General features: G+C 61.6%; 2 protein-coding genes and 1 long non-coding RNA gene across 6 annotated transcripts in view; 1 reads left to right on the forward strand and 2 right to left on the reverse strand.

Moving 5' to 3' along the window:
* The window catches only part of ASS1 (argininosuccinate synthase 1), a 50,379-nt gene extending 44,337 nt beyond the window's left edge, over positions 1–6,042 (reverse strand). The window contains exon 1 of one of the 2 annotated variants that reach the window (XM_037144519.2): positions 5,732–6,042. In XM_037144519.2, the coding sequence (XP_037000414.2) occupies positions 5,732–5,738 (7 nt within the window). In that variant the 5' untranslated portion in view covers positions 5,739–6,042. Of the gene's footprint in view, positions 1–2,584; positions 2,679–5,731 lie in introns of those variants that run through there. The other variant, XM_037144590.2, reaches the window with a different exon arrangement.
* On the forward strand, positions 1,495–5,739 carry LOC128627822 (uncharacterized). Of its 3 annotated transcripts, none has more exons than XR_008392110.1 (4): positions 1,495–1,754; positions 1,865–2,501; positions 3,157–4,779; positions 5,442–5,739. It is a non-coding gene; the product is annotated as an uncharacterized LOC128627822 (long non-coding RNA). The 3 variants fall into 3 exon arrangements; XR_008392111.1 differs by having other exon boundaries at positions 3,157–4,290; positions 4,695–5,739; XR_008392109.1 differs by having other exon boundaries at positions 3,157–5,739.
* A 2,556-nt stretch (positions 6,043–8,598) lies between the features above and the next one.
* Positions 8,599–18,310, reverse strand: part of HMCN2 (hemicentin 2) — a 130,574-nt gene continuing 120,862 nt past the window's right edge. Inside the window, exons 88-97 of the mRNA XM_053667844.1 lie at positions 17,245–17,382; positions 17,023–17,144; positions 16,486–16,723; positions 14,795–14,857; positions 13,859–13,993; positions 12,810–12,938; positions 12,050–12,370; positions 11,064–11,183; positions 10,052–10,178; positions 8,599–9,041 (exon numbers count right to left, since the gene is read on the reverse strand). Of these exons, the coding sequence (XP_053523819.1) occupies positions 8,699–9,041; positions 10,052–10,178; positions 11,064–11,183; positions 12,050–12,370; positions 12,810–12,938; positions 13,859–13,993; positions 14,795–14,857; positions 16,486–16,723; positions 17,023–17,144; positions 17,245–17,382 (1,736 nt within the window). The 3' untranslated portion in view covers positions 8,599–8,698. The remainder of the gene's footprint in view (positions 9,042–10,051; positions 10,179–11,063; positions 11,184–12,049; positions 12,371–12,809; positions 12,939–13,858; positions 13,994–14,794; positions 14,858–16,485; positions 16,724–17,022; positions 17,145–17,244; positions 17,383–18,310) is intronic.

Genomic DNA, 18,310 nt, shown 5'->3' on the forward strand with positions numbered 1-18,310 from the left:
GTGTCCTATGCACAGGGGCCTCTAGGAGACCATGGACCTCCCCTCACTTTACACAGCTTCCAGAAAACAAAACTCACAACGAATCGCCACCAATTAGCATTCTGTCCGCACGCCAGGGTGGTAGCCTGGTGAACGTCCTTCCAAAACCCTTCTCTGCCACTCGAACCCAGCTGAGCTGATTCATTACTTTGAAAGCTGAGCTCCACCCAGGCCACAGGAATTCTCCTGGACTTTGGGATTTCCTCATTCTAGGATTGCAGCTCCTATCTCTCTGCTGCCCGGGTTACTGTCTGATAGAGTGAGGCTGCAATTCCACGCTTTGACCAAGAGGTAGCGCTGCCAGGATTCAGCCTGAACATTTGCCAGACAGACCCCACTCATTTCATCTGCCCGGTCTTGGTGAGTCGGGGAGGCTTTTCCCCAAACAACAGGTAAGGAAGCTGAGGGCTGGAGGCTCATCTTAGGCTCCATACAGAACCAGCTCCCCATGGTGATTCCTGGGGCCTGAGAATCCATCAGGAACGTTGGGCTGTCTTGGAGCTGCCAGCACCTGGAAAAGCTTCCTGCACCCAGAGCTGAGGGTCATTTGGGAGTCTGCCTTGGAATGGGAAGACTGAGTCTCCGGTTTCTTGAAAACGCCCTGGGGTAGGCGAAGGGGAGACTAAGTAGACTTGCCAGGCCCTGGTGACAGACACCCCACCCCTCTTCGAAGAGCACTTGGCCATGGGAGAGAGAGTGCATTCATTCACTGGTGTACTCTGTTACTAACACTGAACTGCACTTGGGGTCCTGGCCTACCCCGAGTCTGGGGAGGGTGCCTGCCCTAAGGAGGGATGGAGCCAAAGGCCTGGAAGACCCCCTTTCCCAAACTATTACAGTAGAAGCCCCAGTGCCTGCAGGCAAGCCTCTCACTTCTGGGGCTGTGCACCCCCATGGAAGGCCCTGGCGATTCGGGCAGCGCCCAGGGCCCAGGGGAAAGCGCTTGCACAGCAGCTCAGTCTGGGCCTGGCCCGTCCTCTCCCCCCATGGAGGCCCCCACTGGAATCCTGGGCCCGGAGAAAAGGGTTACACCATCAGAGCTGACCGAGTCCAGGGCGGGCAGGCGGGCTGCGGACCAGGGCACATGTGAGCCCTCTGGAGCTGTGCGCTGAGTGGGGAGCCTCTCGTCTCCCCTGGGCACTCAGCAAGGATGCGCCCCCCCCCCCCCGGGTGCTGAGCAGAGCCAGAACTGCTTCTCAGTAGAGCACACAGGTGGCCCCATCTGGGACAGCCCCGTCCCATGCGCCCCTGCCCTGGCTGAGAGGGCCAGGGAGTTTTTAAGGGAGATCCTCCAGGTCCTAACATCGCCCAAGTTCCCATTCCTCTGTGGCAGCTTCAGCCCCTGCCACCAGAACCTAAGGGAGGAGGGCAGGGAACCCGACCCCTGTTCCCGCCCACAGCAGGGCACCCCCCCAACACCCCCCCCCCCGACACAGTGAGTGCGTGGAGCCAGGCGCTGCCCGCAGCGTCTGCAGAGACCTGCCACTGAGTGGCAGCTCTGACAGATGGGGAGCCTGAGGCTCGGGGAGCAGAGAGGCTGACCCAAAGCCTTCGGAACCTGCCCTCTCCTGACACAGGGCGTGGGCTGGGGCAGAGAGATCAAAGCCGCGTGCCGATTTGATCCATCCCCGGATAAAGGGCAGGTTTGTTCCTGCCCAAATGTGCGGCCAGACGGCCAGGCTCCGGAGGAGACGCCTCACTCTCCGAGAGGAATAGTGAGCGGGGCGGGGGTGGGGATGGGGGGTCACGGGACCTGCTCAGGGAGAGCCCAGACGAGACGGGAGAGGACTTTCCCCCGCTTCACCATGACCCTCCCTTCCTGCAGGGCGCAGCCGCCCAAGGGGCCCAAGGCGACAGCCGCCCGCACGGCCGACGGTTTCCTGCGGAGCGGCCCCTCCCACAGCCAGGAGCCCAGCGCCCAGAGCCCAGTGCCAGCAGGAAACCCGGCACCTCGGCCCGGCCAGGCTGGCGACGCCGCCTGGACAGCGATCGCAAACGCCTTCTAGGAGGAAGACGGGGACAGACGCCCCCTGCTGGTGAGGGAGCCCAGTCACACCCCAGGCACTGGCCGGGCAGCCCAGGTAGGAAACTGCGGCTGGGGCGGCGCGAGGGGCCGCTGCGCGCAGGCCCCGGGAAATAAGGGGCAGAGGTGGGAGCGGTGCTCTGGCTTCTCCCCGAGAAAAAGAGGGAGGTGGGCAGAGCCGGGACGAGAGCACCTGGGACCCTCACAGCCTCTGACTCGCCAAGTCTCCATTTGAGGACTTCGCATCATAGAAGCAGCTGGATCAGAGAAGGGAAATTCGGAAAGGACCTCGCCCGTGAAGGGGGCACAGAACCGGACCTGCCCCCACAGACTCGGGACTCGCGCCCCAGTGCCATCCCCGCGGCCGAGGAACCCAGGAATCTGGCCGCTGCGTTTGAGCCACATAAACCCGGGCTTCGGCCCCTCCCCTCCCGTCCAGGTCGGAGCCCGGGTCCCCTCCGCTTCCTCGGCGTGATGGGGAGAGGGTGAGCTAGGCTAGGGATCGTGATGGGGTCTCCTTACCGGGGTCCAGGCGGTGGTGGCGGAGCAGGGCCGACTGCAGAGCGTATCCTAGGTTATAAGCCCAGGGCCAGGGCCAGGGCGGGGGACCCGAGGCACGTGGGGGAAACGCGCGGGTCAGGCCCCGCCCCGGAGCCCGCCCCCTCCGAGGAGCCGCCCAGTGTTCCGGACACCGGCGGGTGGGCAAAGCAGCCTCCTTTCCCTCCCTCTTTGACCCTCCCCCTTTCCGTCCTCCCCGATGCGGGCCGTTGCGTCCCCCACCCCTGCCTGTCTCTAGGTGCCTGCACACCCTCAGAGGGCGCACCCGGCGCGGTTCTTCCCGCCGGGGTTCTGGGAGCAGGTGGCCGATCAGAACATCGCGGGGGCTGGAACCCACGCAACTGGCAGCCTGAGCATAGCGGTTCATTTAGAGACGTGCCCCCGGGCCGGCCTGTGGGGAGCGTATCAGTGCTTCGAGGTGGGAGTGGGGGTAAAAGTCCCTTAGGTGGACTTTCAGGCCCACATTTGGGTGCTGGCCTTTCTGCAGACCTTATGCTGCTCCCTCCCCCCCCCCAGGGGGCCGCTTCCCATTGTAGGATGAGGAAGAAGTGGAGACACCGGTAGCAAGTCTGGGTTTCCTCCCGGCCCGGATGGAGTCCTGGCTGTCTCCCCAGAGCCAGGCACCTGACTGGACTCCCAGGGGTGCCCAGGAGATAGAGACTGAAGACTGGCTGACCGCTCACCCATTGTGCAGCGGGGAAAGTTCAGGTTCACAGAGGTGAAGCTTGTCCTTGCAAAAAGAAACGGAGCTGTGAGCCGGGGCTGGCCTAAAGAGATTCCGGACTTGTTTCCCAGCCGGGTGTACTGACCCCAATGCCTCCATCACTGCAACCGCAGGTCCTGGCCAGTCCAAGGCCGTGCCATAGTTAAAACTGTCCCTGACCCCACAGCAGCTTCTTCCCAAGTCCTCTGAGCCACCTTCGGAGGTGGCAGCCTGAGGCCACCCTGCTGGGTTTGCCATTGAGCTATCTTGGAAAAAACGGAGGGGGTCAGGTGACATGAAGGAGGCAGCCTGGTCCTGGGCACTTTCCTGCAACCAAGAAGCAGCCAGAGATCCCAGACCCTCAGCAGGGAGGGGCCAAGAAGTTGCTGCTATCATCCCCACTTCGCAGGTGAGAACCTGCGGCACAGAGAGGGTGTATTTTCCCCAAGACTGCACAGCATTGCAAGTGGCAGGACAGGCCCAAACCCTCTGCTCCGGTTTAGGCTCAAAGAGAGTTGGAAGAGCCAGGGTCTCAGTCCCCCTGGCCATGGGCTGTGGGGACATTGACTCCTCGCAGTTCTGCAAAATGGCTCCAGCCCAGGGCACTGTCCCTTCCTGACATACAGGCGCTGATGACGTGGGGGGCGGTGAGATCACAGCGCTGTGGAGAGGAAAACAGGGACCCGACTGCCAGCAGGGGCCCTGCCCACTGGGCCCCAGGGTGGATTTTGCCCAGAGGCAGGGATCCAGGTCAGAGGAGACGGGCCTGCTCCTGGGTGAGCCCATTCTCACCTTTCCTTCCATCTGTGCCATGCACACCTTGCCCCAGCCCCCACCCTGCTGAGTGGATCCTCGGTCCAGGGCTGGGGCATGACTGGAGGGGACCCCCACTTGGGGGACCCACCACAGCCTTGCCTTTCACTCACATCCAGGTTGGGGCTCTTCAAGGAGCCTGCATGCCTCCCGGGTAAGTGGCCATGGGTGCCACCTCTAAAGGCCTGCCCAGGTGGAGAAACTGAGGCCACGGGGCCCGAGATGTGCATATCTTCTAAATACGCCCACGTCTGCCTTGCTCCCCCTCCTCCACACTGGCCTGCCCTGTCCTCACTCCGACCCTGAGACAGCCTCCTGACACTCCCCATTCACCCCCGTCCCCCTCCAACCCTTTCTCCACCCAGCGGCCAGAGAGTTCTTGAACACGAGCATCAGCACAAGTCGCTGCTTCTTAAAACCCTTGGAGGGTCATTCCCCAGCCCCACTGGTTCCCAGTTGTTCCAGCAACATTAGCTGAAGACTTTCCTTTTCCCATCTAGTTACGTGGGTGCCTCTGTTGAAAATTAATTGACCGTGTAAGTGTGGGCCTATTTCCAGGTTCCCTCTTCTGTTCCGTGGGTCGATTGATTCGGCCTCATGCCGGTGCCGTCTGGGTGACCATGGCTTTACCACGCGTCTTAAGGTCAGTGTCCGTCTCCCATTTTCGTTCTGTTCCCAGCTGTTTTGGCTACTCCAGGTCCTTTGCACTTCCAAACAAGCGGTAGAACCAGCTTGTCAATTTATGGTGAAGTTGTAGGTTTTTCACAGATGCTTCTCCTCAGGTAAAGAAGTTCCTTTTTATTCTTCGTTTGTTGAGAGTTTTTATCATGAGTAGGGACTGAAATTTATCAAATGCCTTTTCTGCATCTATTGAGATGACATTATGGTGTTCTTTATTTTATAATGTGGTGAATCACATTGATTTTGGGGTGTTGAACCAATCTCACGTTACTGGAATAATTATATCTCAATAAAGGTGATTAAAAAATTTTTAAGGCAAAAATGAGATGGGGGACTTTGAGTGAAAAACACATAAAGGACATAATCAATCACAATGTGCAGAACTTATCTGGATATTGATTTTTTAAGCATAAAAGAAATACCATCTTTATGACCAATTAGAAGCTTGAAAACTGATAGACATTTGATGATAACAAGACACTACTGTTGATTATTTTAAGGCATGATAATGGCATCATGGATATGTGTTTTAAAAGGGTTTTCCAAGTTTGGAGATGTATCCTGAAGTATTAATGAATCAACAGGATTTTCGAAAACAGTTGGCTGCCCCCCCATCACCCACAGGGTCACGCCCAGGGCCTGCTGTCCCTCCCCTGCCCGAACCCAGCTGCACCAGCCGCTCCAGCCGAACCGGCCGCCTGGGGTGTCTTCCACCTGCTGAGCTCTTGGTCCTTCCACCTGCTGAGCACATACTGTTTCTTGGGGACGGCCCCTCCGGCCCTCTCCCCTCTTCCACCAGCTTGGTCCCTTGTCATCTCCTCTCTCCCGTGCTGGTAGGAGAGGGCAGATGCCTCAGGTTCCCATGTGACAGCCACCATCTCCTCTCACCGGTGCCTCTGCAGGAAACCCCTCACCTGTCATCCTGCCTGGGCTCACGCCCTCTTCCAATCCGTCCTCCACACTGCAGCCAAGGGTGGTTTTCTCAGGGTTGGAGCTGACTTTTGTGGCTACTGGTCTGAACTGCTGAAGGGCCCACTGGGGGGAGGTGATCTTCTTAAGTCCCCCAGCGACCTGCAGACGCTGCCTGTGCAGCTAACGGGGGACCTGGCCCCTCCTGTCCTGTCTCCCACCTGCCTCTCAAGGGCTCTGCACCTGCAGGTTGTGGAGGGGCCTGGTGTGTGGGGACCCCAAGCACCCTGTCCTGCAGCCAACCCGTGGCTGGCACCAGAAGCCGCTTTGCTACTGCCCACGCCGGGGAACCAGTTCCAGGGACAGAGAGTGTCCTCCAGGCTGGACCCCAGGTTGCCAGTCCCCACCCAGAAGGAACAGAGTCCAGTTGTCTGGTTCTTGGAAAAGCTTCATCACAGAGTTTAATCAGTGACCTGCTGGGTTGTTTTCTACCCTAGATGGTTCAGGACAGCCTCGGACGTCAGGTGGCCCCCGGGGGCTGGGCAGCTGGACAGGGCCCTGGCCAATGACGACAGCAGCTGGGAGAGTAGAAGTGAAAACACCCCTCGGGTCTGGCTGCTACACGGGTGCCAGTCCCTGTGGAAGTGGGAGGGGCGGACGGGGTGGGGGAGCGTCAGACTGGGAGTCACAGCGTGGTTCCTGGCCAGGCCTGCCGTGGCCTCTCTGTGTGACTGAGCAACCACTCCTGGGCTGGCCTCCTCTGTCTGTCGTAGGAGAGAGTGGGGGAGGAGGGAGGCTGGAGGGACCAGCTTGCCTTTGGCGGTGCCTCAGGTCTTAAATGGCTGTGGTCACTCCTCTTCATCCTGCTCCTGGCCCTCTTCCTCCTCCCTCCTCAGAAAGTGCAGACCCGGCAGCCTGGAGGCCAGAGGGCCTGGGGCCTCGGAGTCAGCTGGGCTGGGTAGAGTCCTTCTTTTCCCCTCCAGGCTGTGTGAGCTTGGCCAAGAGGCTCACCCTCTCTGAAACCCCATGCCCGCCACATCTGTGAAACAGGCATGCTATTTTTTTTTTGCCTCTGGAACTGCTGGGGCCCCAGTATTAAGTAAATTAGTCAGGTTCATAAGGCACTGGACGTTTAATGAGGAAACAACTCAGAGAGCTCTCCTTGTCAACAACCGGATGGGAGAACGGGGACACTAACGGGCAGGTGACAGTGTCATGCTGAGCAAAGGGAGCAGGGAGAAAGGATCTCTCCCCCTCCACACCACGTGCCAGAGAGACAGCCTCTGTCCGGGATGCGAACAACAGGGTGGTGGGTGCCCGCAGCGGGGGCGCAGTGAGTCCGGGAAGGAGGGCGGGGCCGGTGCGTGGGGGGAGGAGCGCGCTGGGACTTGCAGCCCGGCCCACCCGCTGGACAGGTGCCAGTGCGAACCTAGATGTTCTTATATTGTCCATCCCCATCTCGCGCCTCAAAGCCAAAGCCCTTGCAGTGGCCCAAAGGCCCACAGGACCTGCGCCAACCCACTGATCTTTCGGATCACACCTCCCTCATCCTCTCCACCCCCGACCCGCGCACCGCCCCCTCCAGCCTCTCCCGCCCCCTCAGCCACCAGGCGCCACCCTGCCCGAGCGCCCCATCTGCTGTTCCCTCTCCCACTCCCCTCCGGGGGTCTGCACAGCTGGCTCCCCCACTCTCCTGGGGCCTCTGCTGAAATGCCGCCTTCTCGTGAGGCCCACCCCGACTGGCCTTTTACAAACTGCCCTTACCCCTGCCCCCACCTGCCCAGCCTGGTTTTTGCCCCTCGCAGCGCTCACAGGCACAGACGTTACGCTTCTTTTCCTTCCTGTTCGTGAACCCGTCGCTGCTGGGCTGTGAGTCACGTGCGCGGGGTTTTATGACCACTGCCTGGCAGGCACATAGGTAGGACCGAATGAATCTTTGGTGTTTGTGTAAACGGCTGAATGAACTTATTCACTAAAAATAACTGAGGCCCTGGCCGGTGTGGCCCAGGGTGTGGGCCTGCAGACTGAAAGGTCGCCGGTTCGTTCCAGGCAGGGCACAGGCCCCGGGTAGCAGGTTCAGTTCCCGGTGGGTCAGGGCACGTGAGAGAGGCAACAGATCGATGTTTCTCTCCTTCTCTTTCTCCCTCCCTTCCCCTCTCTTTAGAATTAATAAAAAAATAAAATAATGTAGAAATTATTCGTAATTAAAAATTACTTTTTGCTGCCATGTATTGCTTTAGGTGTGACGCAGTTCGTTCTCATGTAATCCTCCCCACAACCCTATGGGGGCGCTATTGTTGTATTCATATTTCTGGATGAGAAAACAGCCCAGAGAGGCGCCTGGACCACTCTACCTAGAGGGAGCCAGGCTGCTGGTCTCCTCGTCCAGGGCTCCTGGACCAGGGGGTGGTGGTTCCCTCCCAGCTACAGCCCCTCCTTATCAAAGCAAAGGACTGGATGAAGAAATCGAGCTGGTTGAAAACAAGCGTTTTAATGATGTACATGCGCACGCCCCGCCCGGGATGACAGTGTAGGTGTGTGCTGGCGGCAGCTGCTGCCATCCCCAGGGTCTGCCCCTCCCCGGGGTGTCTTGTGACAGCTGTGTCCCAGCCCACCTGCAGGCTTCATCCCAGTCCTGCCTGTGCGCTTTGCCACCTAAGGTAGCCTTTGTCACCTGCCTGCAGGGCTCCGCCCCTACAGGGAGCAGGGAGGGTAGGTGCAGCTCCAGTCCTAGTGGTTCTGGGGTCAAGGCTGCGCGCAGGGTCGTGTTTACTGAGAGTCCCAGTGACGCATGGAGGCGGGAGAAGATGACGTGCCCTTGCCACAGTAGACGGGGTACGCAAGGGCCACCCTGTCCCACCAGGGGTCCCACCAGGGGCCCCGCCTGGGCGGTGAGGGGTTACTTGGGTGCCCTCCCACCTCCCATCCCCGCAGGTCATCCGCCCCAAAGCTGCAGCCAATAGCCCCGCCCCTCAGTAGGGGTACGGGGACACGGAAATGAGCAAGACGTAGATGCTTTGGTGGCGTGGTGCCGCTGCACGCACGGTGAGCCGGTACAGGCCGGCGCGGGTGAGCGCACGGCGGGTGTAGACCGCGCCGAGGCCTGCGCGCAGCTGACGCAGTGCGAACGGGCTTCGTGGGTCCGGCTCCAGCACGCTGAGCTCGGTGCGGTTGGCGGGGACGCCGGCCTCGGAGAACGCAGCCAGGCGGGCCACATCGTGCTGGGCGCGCACGCCCAGGGGCAGCGGCAGCAGCCTGTACTGCAGAGTGGAGGGGCCGGCGCTGCAGTCCTGCGAGCAGCGCCTGAAGCACGTCCTGCGGGAGGGGCAGACGCACATCCCTGGGTTGCCTTGTAGCGCTGCCCGGCCCCAGAGACGGGTCGGTACCCCAACCTCCGCAGTTCTCCCGTGGGCCACCATCCCCTAGCCACCAAAATGCCTTCTCTACAAGCACCACTGTCTGCCCAGTTCAGAGACCAGCAAACTGAGGCCCAGGGAAGCCAGAGATGTACCCTTTCACATCAGAACAGATGCCCCAGGGGGCTTGGCTAGCCCGCCCCCAACCCCAGCCCAGCAAGCACAGGACACCCGTAAACCTTGGAGCCCTCCAGGTCTGTCCAGGGCCCCAGAGCTGAGTCACCTGATCTGGATGGGGGCGGGGTAAAGGGGAGATGCAAAGACTCCTGCTTAGCCTTGCAAGGTCACCCACCCCACTCCACCCCCACCTGAAAGCCTCGCCGCCCAGGACACTCCCTAGCGGCTGCAGCTGGGGCTCCTGCCAGCCAAGATCCCTGAGTCTGGGCATCTTTGAAAGTGTCTGCAGCCCCAGCGAGCATCGTGGTTATAAATGTGTTTTGTGTTTGCGGGTCTGTGCATGTCTGAGTCCTGGGGCTCTGTTTCTGGGTGGCATTTCTGTGTCCGGGGTTCTATGTGCATGTTTGTGTGTCCCCATGTGTGCACGTCTTCCAGCCCCACCCCGCAGTCCTGTCCCAGCTCCCCCTCCCCTGGCCCGCAGGCTGGCGCCCTGATGCATCGAGAGTGCCCAGACAAGTTTGCACTGGATCGGCTGCAGGCAGGTGTGCTTTGTGAGGGCACACTGCCCGGTGGGCACAGAGGCCCGGCCCTGGAGCTCAGGCTGGTGGACCCCACGGGCCCTAGGAGGGCCCCTTCCTGAGACACAGCCTGGAGGAGGGGTCTCGGCCCTAGAGGAGCGAGAGGGCAACCTGCCCAGCTCTTTGCAGATGACACGCCCTCTCCCCCATCCCCAATTCCGTTCCCCACCCTCCCCCACCCCACCCCTGGGCCCTCAGCCAACTCAGCCCTTACCCTGGGCTGGAGCCCTGCCGGTAGGTGGCAGGGCAGGGCGTGTCCACACACTGGTAGCTGCCTCTGGTGTTGAAGCACATTTGGCCAGGCCCACACTGGACGCCGTCCTCCTCACACTCATTGATGTCTGCAGGGGGGCAGCGAAGGAGAGAAGTGGGCATGAGAAGGAGGAGCAAAGGGGGAGGGCAGAGAGCGCAGGGACGGGGTCAGTGGGACGGGAATGCCTGTGGGGGATCAGAGTGGGGCAGCCCCTGTCCACTTGTTCCCCGGCCAGCCTGACCCGTGACAGCCCTGCTGACGGGCCCCTAGCAGCCCCCATCTTCCCATCTCCCCACGCATGGTGAGGCGGGCAGGGGGCCTCTGAGCTTAGAGCTGGGCTGGGAGACGAGGGCCACCCTCAGACCCACAGTGCCCACTGCCCCTGGGCAGAGTGTCCCCGTCCTCGTCTGCCCCGGTGGATGCCCCACCGTTTTCAGAGGACACTCACTGACCCCTGGGTTAGAGAGAGGGAAGGAGACGGGCAAGGCAGGGGGATCCCCAAAGTCTAGCAGGGGGGCAGCATGGCCAGCCCCACCCAGCATGGTCGGGAAAGGGCGCTGACTTGGAGTGAGGGGACTTCACTGTCACCACGGGCAGCAGCTGCGGTGCTGTGAGTGCTGGCCCTGTGCCCACCTTCCACATATCTCAGCCGGGCAGTTAGGGGAGCCCTGTGTTAGCCCCATTTCACCAGGAGGCCGAGGCTCAGAGAAGTGAAGTGACTTGCCCAGGGACACCCAGCTGAGCTGGGAGGGACCCCTGGAGGCTGCTTTCTGATCGTGCCCATGCAGTCCCTTAGCTCCTGCTCTGAGTGTGGGACCTGGCCTGGCTGTGGGCACCTGGGGCGGTCTCTTAACTCCTCTGAGCTCGGCTGGGCTCCCTGCCCCTCCCCCACATGGGGTGGAGGAGAAGGGGCTGGAGAGCGGAAGGCGCACAAAGCCCTGCCCGGGCCCCTCTGGCTCTGGGCAAGGCTCACCCTGGCAGTTCTTCCCGCTGGGGAGGAGGCGGTAGCCGGCAGGGCACAGGCACCGGTAGCTGCCCTTGGTGTTCTGGCAGGCGTGCTGGCACAGGCTCCTCACCTGGCACTCGTCCCGGTCTGGCCGGGCATCCATGGTGGGGTGATGGCGGGGGGGGGGGGGGGCAGACACATGCTGAGTCACAGACACCCAGAGGCCACACTCCTGCCCCCTGGGCTCCAGGCAGGCCAGGGAGTCCCTGAATTAGGTGGCCCTCCTCTTCTGCCTGCCCTAGATTCGGGGGTAGCAAGGCCCAGGGCCTGTGGGGGCTCAGCAAGAGTGGTGGGTTCCATCCTGTCCTCCTGGTGTTCACCAAGGCCGTGGGGGGCACCGCTCCCAGCCCAGAGCCCACTGTGCAGGCAGGAGCACAGGAGCACACCCACCGCCAAGGCAACTCCCCTTCTCCTCTCTGCAGCCGGGGTGCTGACCGCAGGGCCCCACCCGTCCCTGTTCACGTTCTCATGTCAGCCTGGAACATACACCTTTGCTCCTGAGAACCTCCCCCCACGCCGCTTCGCCTCTGTGCATTCAGAGGCGCGGTTCTCCGTGTGGGCTCCTGGGTACTCGGGTGGGTGCCTGGGGCACCGGGCAAGGCATACTGAACTTAAACGGTTTGGAAAACACTCGACCTCCCGCTTGGCAGCCCCTCGCCCCCTGGCACAGCCAGGGCTCTGAGACACCTTGTAGCAAAGAAGCAACGCCCACCCTGCCTGCCTGTGGGCCCTGAGTTTCCAAACAGATGGGGCGCGCTGCCCACCCTGCCCCCTCTCCAACGTCAGGGCCTCCCATTCTGCCGGCTGCGGAGGGTGAAGAGGTTGCAGGTCCAAAAGAAGACAGGGTTTCGGAGGCAGGGTCCTGGGTTTGGATGGAGCTTTGCCTCGCATCTCCTGGTCCCCAAGACAACACGGCGGGTGGCCCCAGCGGGATGGCTGGAGCTTGGCCTTACCTGTGCAGATGCCGTTCTGCCGGATGAAGCCAGGGGGGCACCAGGCCCGGCCAGCGCTGCTCAGGGCTCCGGGGCCCGGCCGGAGGGAGACCCAGGCGTGGTAGGAGCCACTGGAGATGGGGGCACGGGGCCGCAGCCAGGACACCGAGGGGCCCAAGTGGCTGATGGTGGTCATGTTTTGTGCGCTCTGCTCCAGCCAGGTGCAGGCCTTGCCATCCGGGAGGAGGGTGTGGCCCGGCGGGCACAGACAGCGGTAGCCACCCTGGAGGTTGCGGCACTGGTAGGCACAAGCCTGGGGCAGCTGCAGACACTCGTTGAGGTCTGGAAGGAGCGGGGCCAGGCAGGTGCTGAGGGAGGCTCGGGGTTTGCGGCCACAGCCTCCGGCCTCCCCTAGCCCGGCCGCCCGATGGCTGCACGCACGCAGGCCTGCCTCCCAGCTTCCCTAGAGGAGGGGCCGCCCAGCCGCCTCTTCTGCTCCAGCCCTCACTGCCCAGAGAGGCCTCAACCTCCCCCAGCAATGAGCTGCTCCCGGATTCCCACCTGCTGCTCTCCACCCTCCCCCTCATGGGTTCCCCAGGAGGGTGACCTTGCCGAGTAGGGGGGAGGTTCAGGGATCTAGTGGGCAGAGCGGGAATGCAGGCACGTGGTGGGCACACTGGCAGCAATGGCCAAGTTTGGGTAGTCATAGAAGACCACCCTTGTCCTGAACACTTCCTTCCTGTGAGCCAGGGTCCCAACCAGGGGCAGACTGGACCCATACCCAGGCAGGGCAGGCCGGGGCCCTGGACCCGGTACCCCCTGGGGCAGCTGCAGCGGTGCCCGCCTGGCGTGTTCTCACAGATCTGATTGTAGTGGCACTCATCCGACTGCTCCAGACACTCGTCCACGTCTGCGGAGGCAGGGGTGGGACAGGGGCGGGGCTAGCCTCGAGCCCCGCCCCCAAGGGACACACCTCCCCTCTCCACATCTGGGCCCCATCCCACCCCATCTTCAACTTCAGGGCCTCCCAATTCTGCCAGCTGTGGAGGGTAAAAGAGCCATGGGCCCAAAAGAAGACCGGGGCTTTGGAGGCAGAGTCCTGGGTTTGGACCGAGCTCCGCCACGTCTCCTAGTCTTTGAGCAAGTAACACCCTGAGCCTCAGCTTCCTCATCTGTAAGGAAGGGCTGGGACCAGACCTCTTCACAGGCCATGGTGATGAAATTGGATTGCGCACGTGCAGGGCCTGGGAGGCTGGCCCGGGGTTAATGGGAGAAAGAAGGGAGGGCAAAGGGAAGGCAGGAGGCAGGGGAGCCCGACCCCCTGAATAGTCAGGGCCCCCCAAGGGCCCCGACGCCTCTTCTCAGGTCAAGCCCCGCCATGCTCTTCCATTCCACTGTTGGCCTCTCTTGTGGGGGCCAGGAGGACCCCAGAGGTCACCGATCCGGGGCGGCACCCAGGTTTCACAGGCTGCGGGAGGAGCGGTTGCGGAGGGTTCGGAGGCTGTCTCCAGGCTGCACCAGGAGCCAGGGGGCAGCAGGGGAAGTGGCAGCAGAGGTGGCACGTGTTTGCCACCGCCGCCCCGTCCGCCTTCACTGGACAGATGCAAGCCTGAGGCCCAGAAGGAAGACCGCTATTGGGTCCCCAGCCGCCAGCAGCCGCCCAGGTCTGGCCTCAGAGCCCAGCTCCGGCCCCTCCCTGGCCCCCCTGTGCTCCTTCTGCCACCTTCTGCCAAGAGGGTGCCAGTTTTCCCAAAGGCCCAGCATCCCAGCGACAGCACACAACGGGCCCTCTGCTGAGTCCTGGACGACCCCGCCCTGTGTCCTCATCACCTTCACAGCCGGTCCCTTCGGCAGCCGCCCGGAAGCCAGGCCTGCAGTCGGGGACGCAGCGGTGGGAGCCGATCAGGTCCACGCAGCGCTGCCCCTCTGGGCAAAGGCCAGTGTCCCACGCACACTCGTCCACATCTGGGGGCGGACAGGGACGGGGCTATGTGAACGGAGGTTCCCAGGCCCCCTCACCACCCCTCCCTCTGGCCCTGCCCCTCATCCTGGTGCCCCCACAAACACAGAGCCCACCGCAGCTGACCCGAGGGTGGCATCTGACATGAGCATTCAGACAATGCCTGGTGGGCACCCAGCGGCGACGTGACATGCCAGGTCCCAGTGGTGGGAGTGGAGGGATGCGGTGGGTGGGGGATCAGTGTCCAGACAGTGTCCTCGGGTCAGATTTGTGGTCTAGCAACTTCCTTGAGGTGACAAGTAGAGCGAGCAGGGGAGAGAGGTGTAGGCTTCCCTCGTTCCCCAAGTGACCAGAAGTGACTGCTGTGTCCAGACTCAGTGGGTATGAGTGTTGTGAGTACATAGTGGCCTTGTGCCTGTTCGGGGGGGATCCCTGCCACCCCAGGTACTTGAGTCTTTCCCATCTGTGGCTCTTGTAACAGGAAGTTCCAGGGGAACAGGGCATTGGAGCCCCAGGCTGGCACCCGGAGCCCTTGGGGACAGGCCATTCTCTGAGTGGCCCCAGCCCCTCTGTGGGGCCACACACCTCTGCAGTCCCTGTCGTCCCCAGCCAGGGTGAAGCCCGCCGGGCAGGGGCAGGAGAAGCAGCTGGGCATGTGGCGGCAGGAGTGGGGGCAGGGGCTGGGGCTGCACAAGAGCTTGGAGGGCTTGTCCTTGACTGGGGGTAGGGACAGCCGGGGGGATGGCTTGTCCCTCCCAGGCTGAGAGCCCCCCCCTTTCATGCCAGGGTGGAGACAGGGTGCTTACCCATGCAGAACTCTCCCTGGGGGTCCAGCTCAAAGCCCTCCGGGCAGCCAGCTTCATTCTCTTCTGCAAGGCAAGGAGGACAGACCCTTAGGACATAGGATGCAAGGGACAGAGAGCAGCACTAGTTGTAGCCCGGGCTGACTGTTCCCTCCCACCAGCCTGGCCAGGCCAAGGCCCACTTGGCCCAGTGCTCAGCCTGTGTCCTGAGCCCATGAGCCCATTCCCAGCCTAGGTCCTGTCCTGAGGGGCTCACAGTGGGCTGGCCAGACTGTAGCTTTCCGGCCCAGAAATTGTTAAGTACGAAGCGGGAGATTCACACACTCAACACTGTGCCCGACAGTGCGGAGGAAGGGCCAGGGTAGGTGAGCACCTGACAGGGCAGTGAGCCCAAGGCAGTGCGGAGACAGCCTGTGTTCTGGAGATGGGACAAAGGCCACACTGCCTAATGGTCACAGGAACAGCACCCTTGATAAAGCAGTCACTGGGTGCCAGGTGGGGGTTCAGAGACAGCACCTCTGCTCCTGATACCCTGCAAGGCAGGCGGTGTCATGCCCATTTCACAGGTGGGCACACGGAGGCTCGGAGAGGGCTCTGCCCCCAGGGTCTCACGGCCTAGTGTGGGGAACTCCATCCTGCAGAGCTCTCCCAGCCACTGCGGATGAGAATAAGTTGTTCCAGACACAATCTGTTGTTCTGACGGGAAAGGGGGGTGGCAATTCCCTCTAGTGGGGAATGCCCTGAGCCCTTCTCCAAAATGGCTTTTATTGGGATTGGTACGTGCAGGGTATACGGCCCATGTGCATAGCTCGTCAATCAGCGTCCAAAGGCTTAGTTATCAAAACAGATATTATTTATAGAGGACAATTAAAGAAACACAGAGATCTGCCTCAGATCAGGGTCTGCTAGACAGGCTGATGCCAGAAGATTGTTAAGCCGTATTTCAGGAGATAAGGAGTTCACTCCTTATGCTTTAAATATCTGGCTTATACCAACAGGGCTATAGCAAAGCAAAGCAAGCTTCGAAGGACACAATGTATATACTTCAGGCCTGATTTCCCAGGGAACCCAGTGTTAGTATCGGGTGGTGCCTGCCACCAGCATTCCCAGCTTTCTGGTCCAGATTTACAGACAGGACTTTGCTTGCACCGGGTTAGTCTCCAAAACCACACAAAGTGGTCCCCAACAGCCTAGAAGTGGGGTGGCTGGGTTGGAACCAGGGTCTGCCTGACCTCACAGCTATGCTCTTACCACTGTCTCATATTCAAGGTTAAAAACATGTTAGGACCTCAAATCAGGGTAACAGGTACATTTTCAGCCTCCCCTGGGTCTCCGGGGGCTCCAAGGGTGGCCCCCAGCCCCCTAGGTGAGGTCTCAGGCACCCTCGAGAAGAGGGTGGGGTACAACTCAAGTCTGCAGCATCAGCCTGGGGGGATGGTTTGCACCTTTCCTTGGGGCCTAGGTGAAAGTTCTGGAGGGTTTGCATAGGAATGGCCCAAAGAGCTGTGTCCCCTTTGGGGTGTGAATGGATGGATGGGAACAAGGAGGTGAGCTGTCTCTGTCCTGAGTCCCTGGTCCATGTCAGTGGGCACAGGGGGTGGGCTGTCACCTGGGCCTCAGCCAGGTGCATTTGGGGCCATGCACACCTTTTAGCTGGGGCAGCGGGGGGTGCAGGGACAGGATGGGGCCCTCACCAGCTTGCAGGGCAGTGGTGAGCTGGAAGCGCAGGGCCTCAGCCTCGGGGTCGAAGGCCGAGCTGACGGCTGAGGCCCGCAGGTGCTGCACCAGCTGGGGCTGGGGGCCCCGGGCTGCGTCGTACTGGATGCTGTGGTTGCAGCGCAGGGACAGCGGCCTGCTGTCCTGCAGGAAGTGCTGCGTGGAGCCCACGAACAGCCGGCCGGGCCCTGTCTGCACGTACAGCTCCTGGAAGTCCTGCAGGAGGGAGAGGGTGCGGGAGAGCATCTGGAATCTCAACCTCCAGGCAGCCTGGGACCTGGGACCCTCAGCCCCACCCGCTGGAGGCTCGGGGAGGAAAGCTGGTGGGCCTCTCAGGGTTCCTCCAACCGGCTGGGCAGCCCCTGGCAGGTCTCCAGCACTCTTGTTTATGGAATGGAGAATGGGCTCGGAGGCCAAGAGGCCGGGTCTGGAGCACCTTCCTGCCAGCTCCTGCAGGCAGGACGTCCCGTTGCCTCTCACCCACCTCGTCTGTGCACCTTGGGCTCGCCCCACACCTGAACGCGAAGGTCTGCGCCAGCTAGGCTCTCGGGGACGCCGCCATTGACCGCCACGTCGAGGAGGAGGAGGCCATCGGGATCCAGGCCCCGGGCCACCTGGGTCATCCTGAGCAGCTCCCCTGCAATCCATCCCCGCTCAGCCTGGAGTCACCACGGGGGCGAGGCCCCGGGCTCAGGCCCAAGTCCCACCTGGCCCACCTGCGGGGAGCCCCCACTCACCTGTGGAAAACTCCAAGTGCGACTCCTGTCGGAAGCTGCCTCCTGTCAGAGATTGGCCGTTCAGGGCAGCTCCGGTCTCTCCGGCCAATGCCCAGTAGATGGGGGCAATGGTGACCACGAGGGCCCGCATCAGAGTTCCTGGGCGGGGTGGGGCGCGGAGGCCCGGTGAGGGCCAGGTGCTAAGGACAGCCACTCGTCTGCTCAAGGTCCCTAACACCCCCAGGGGAGCTCAGCCCCGATTACCTGGACCAGTTATTGGGTCAGAACCAAGGGCAATGGCCAATAGCTACTTCTTGGAGGAGTTGTGGAATTAACAAAACATATTTATACACAGAAGTGCATGGAACCTGTTGATATTGAACTCAGCTCCACAAACACTGAGAGCTACGAGGTCACCCAGAGACGGGGACCACACCGACTGTCACCACCAAGCTGAAAATCAGTCACGTCCAAGGGACCAAGCTGAAAATCAGTCACGTCCACCACCTCGCAGACACCTCGCAGAACAGCTCGGGAGCGGAAGGATTGTCTAAACCACTGACTTGGAAAAAAGAGCTAAAATTTTCCCTGGATATGGATTTTTGGACCTTTACATGATGCCCAGCTCTCCTCTTGGGACGGGGGTGAGGGTGAGGGGTCACCCTCAGACTAGGGAAGGAGAAGGGCCACTTGCTTGGGGTCCTGAAAGTCGAGCTTCTCGGCTCAACTGCGGGCTCTGGAACGACTTTCCCAGAAGCCCGCTGGGCCCTGTGCGTGGGAGCCGAACCTTCTCAACCTCTCTGAGCCCCTGTTTCCACTAGACACAGCCTGGCCCCCCTGGCTCGGGGCAGAGGTTTCTCCACAGCTCCTGCTCCTGCAGCTGGAAGGGGCAGTCACGTCTGGGCAGCGTCTTGCCTCATTCACGCTCTGCTGACCGCCAGCTCCAAGTGCCCCCCAGCCCCGTCTCACACTGTTCGTACAGGTCTGTCCTCAAGAGCAGCCTTGGAGGAGCCGCTTCTAGCCAAGTCCCCATCTCCCAGCACGGCCCTCTCCCTGCTCTGGACCCCCATGAGGGTGTCCTGGGAAG

Source organism: Artibeus jamaicensis, unplaced genomic scaffold, assembly GCF_021234435.1.
Source record: "Artibeus jamaicensis isolate MK-2021 breed Jamaican fruit bat unplaced genomic scaffold, CSHL_Jam_final contig_471, whole genome shotgun sequence".
NCBI classification, from domain to species: Eukaryota; Metazoa; Chordata; class Mammalia; order Chiroptera; family Phyllostomidae; genus Artibeus; species Artibeus jamaicensis.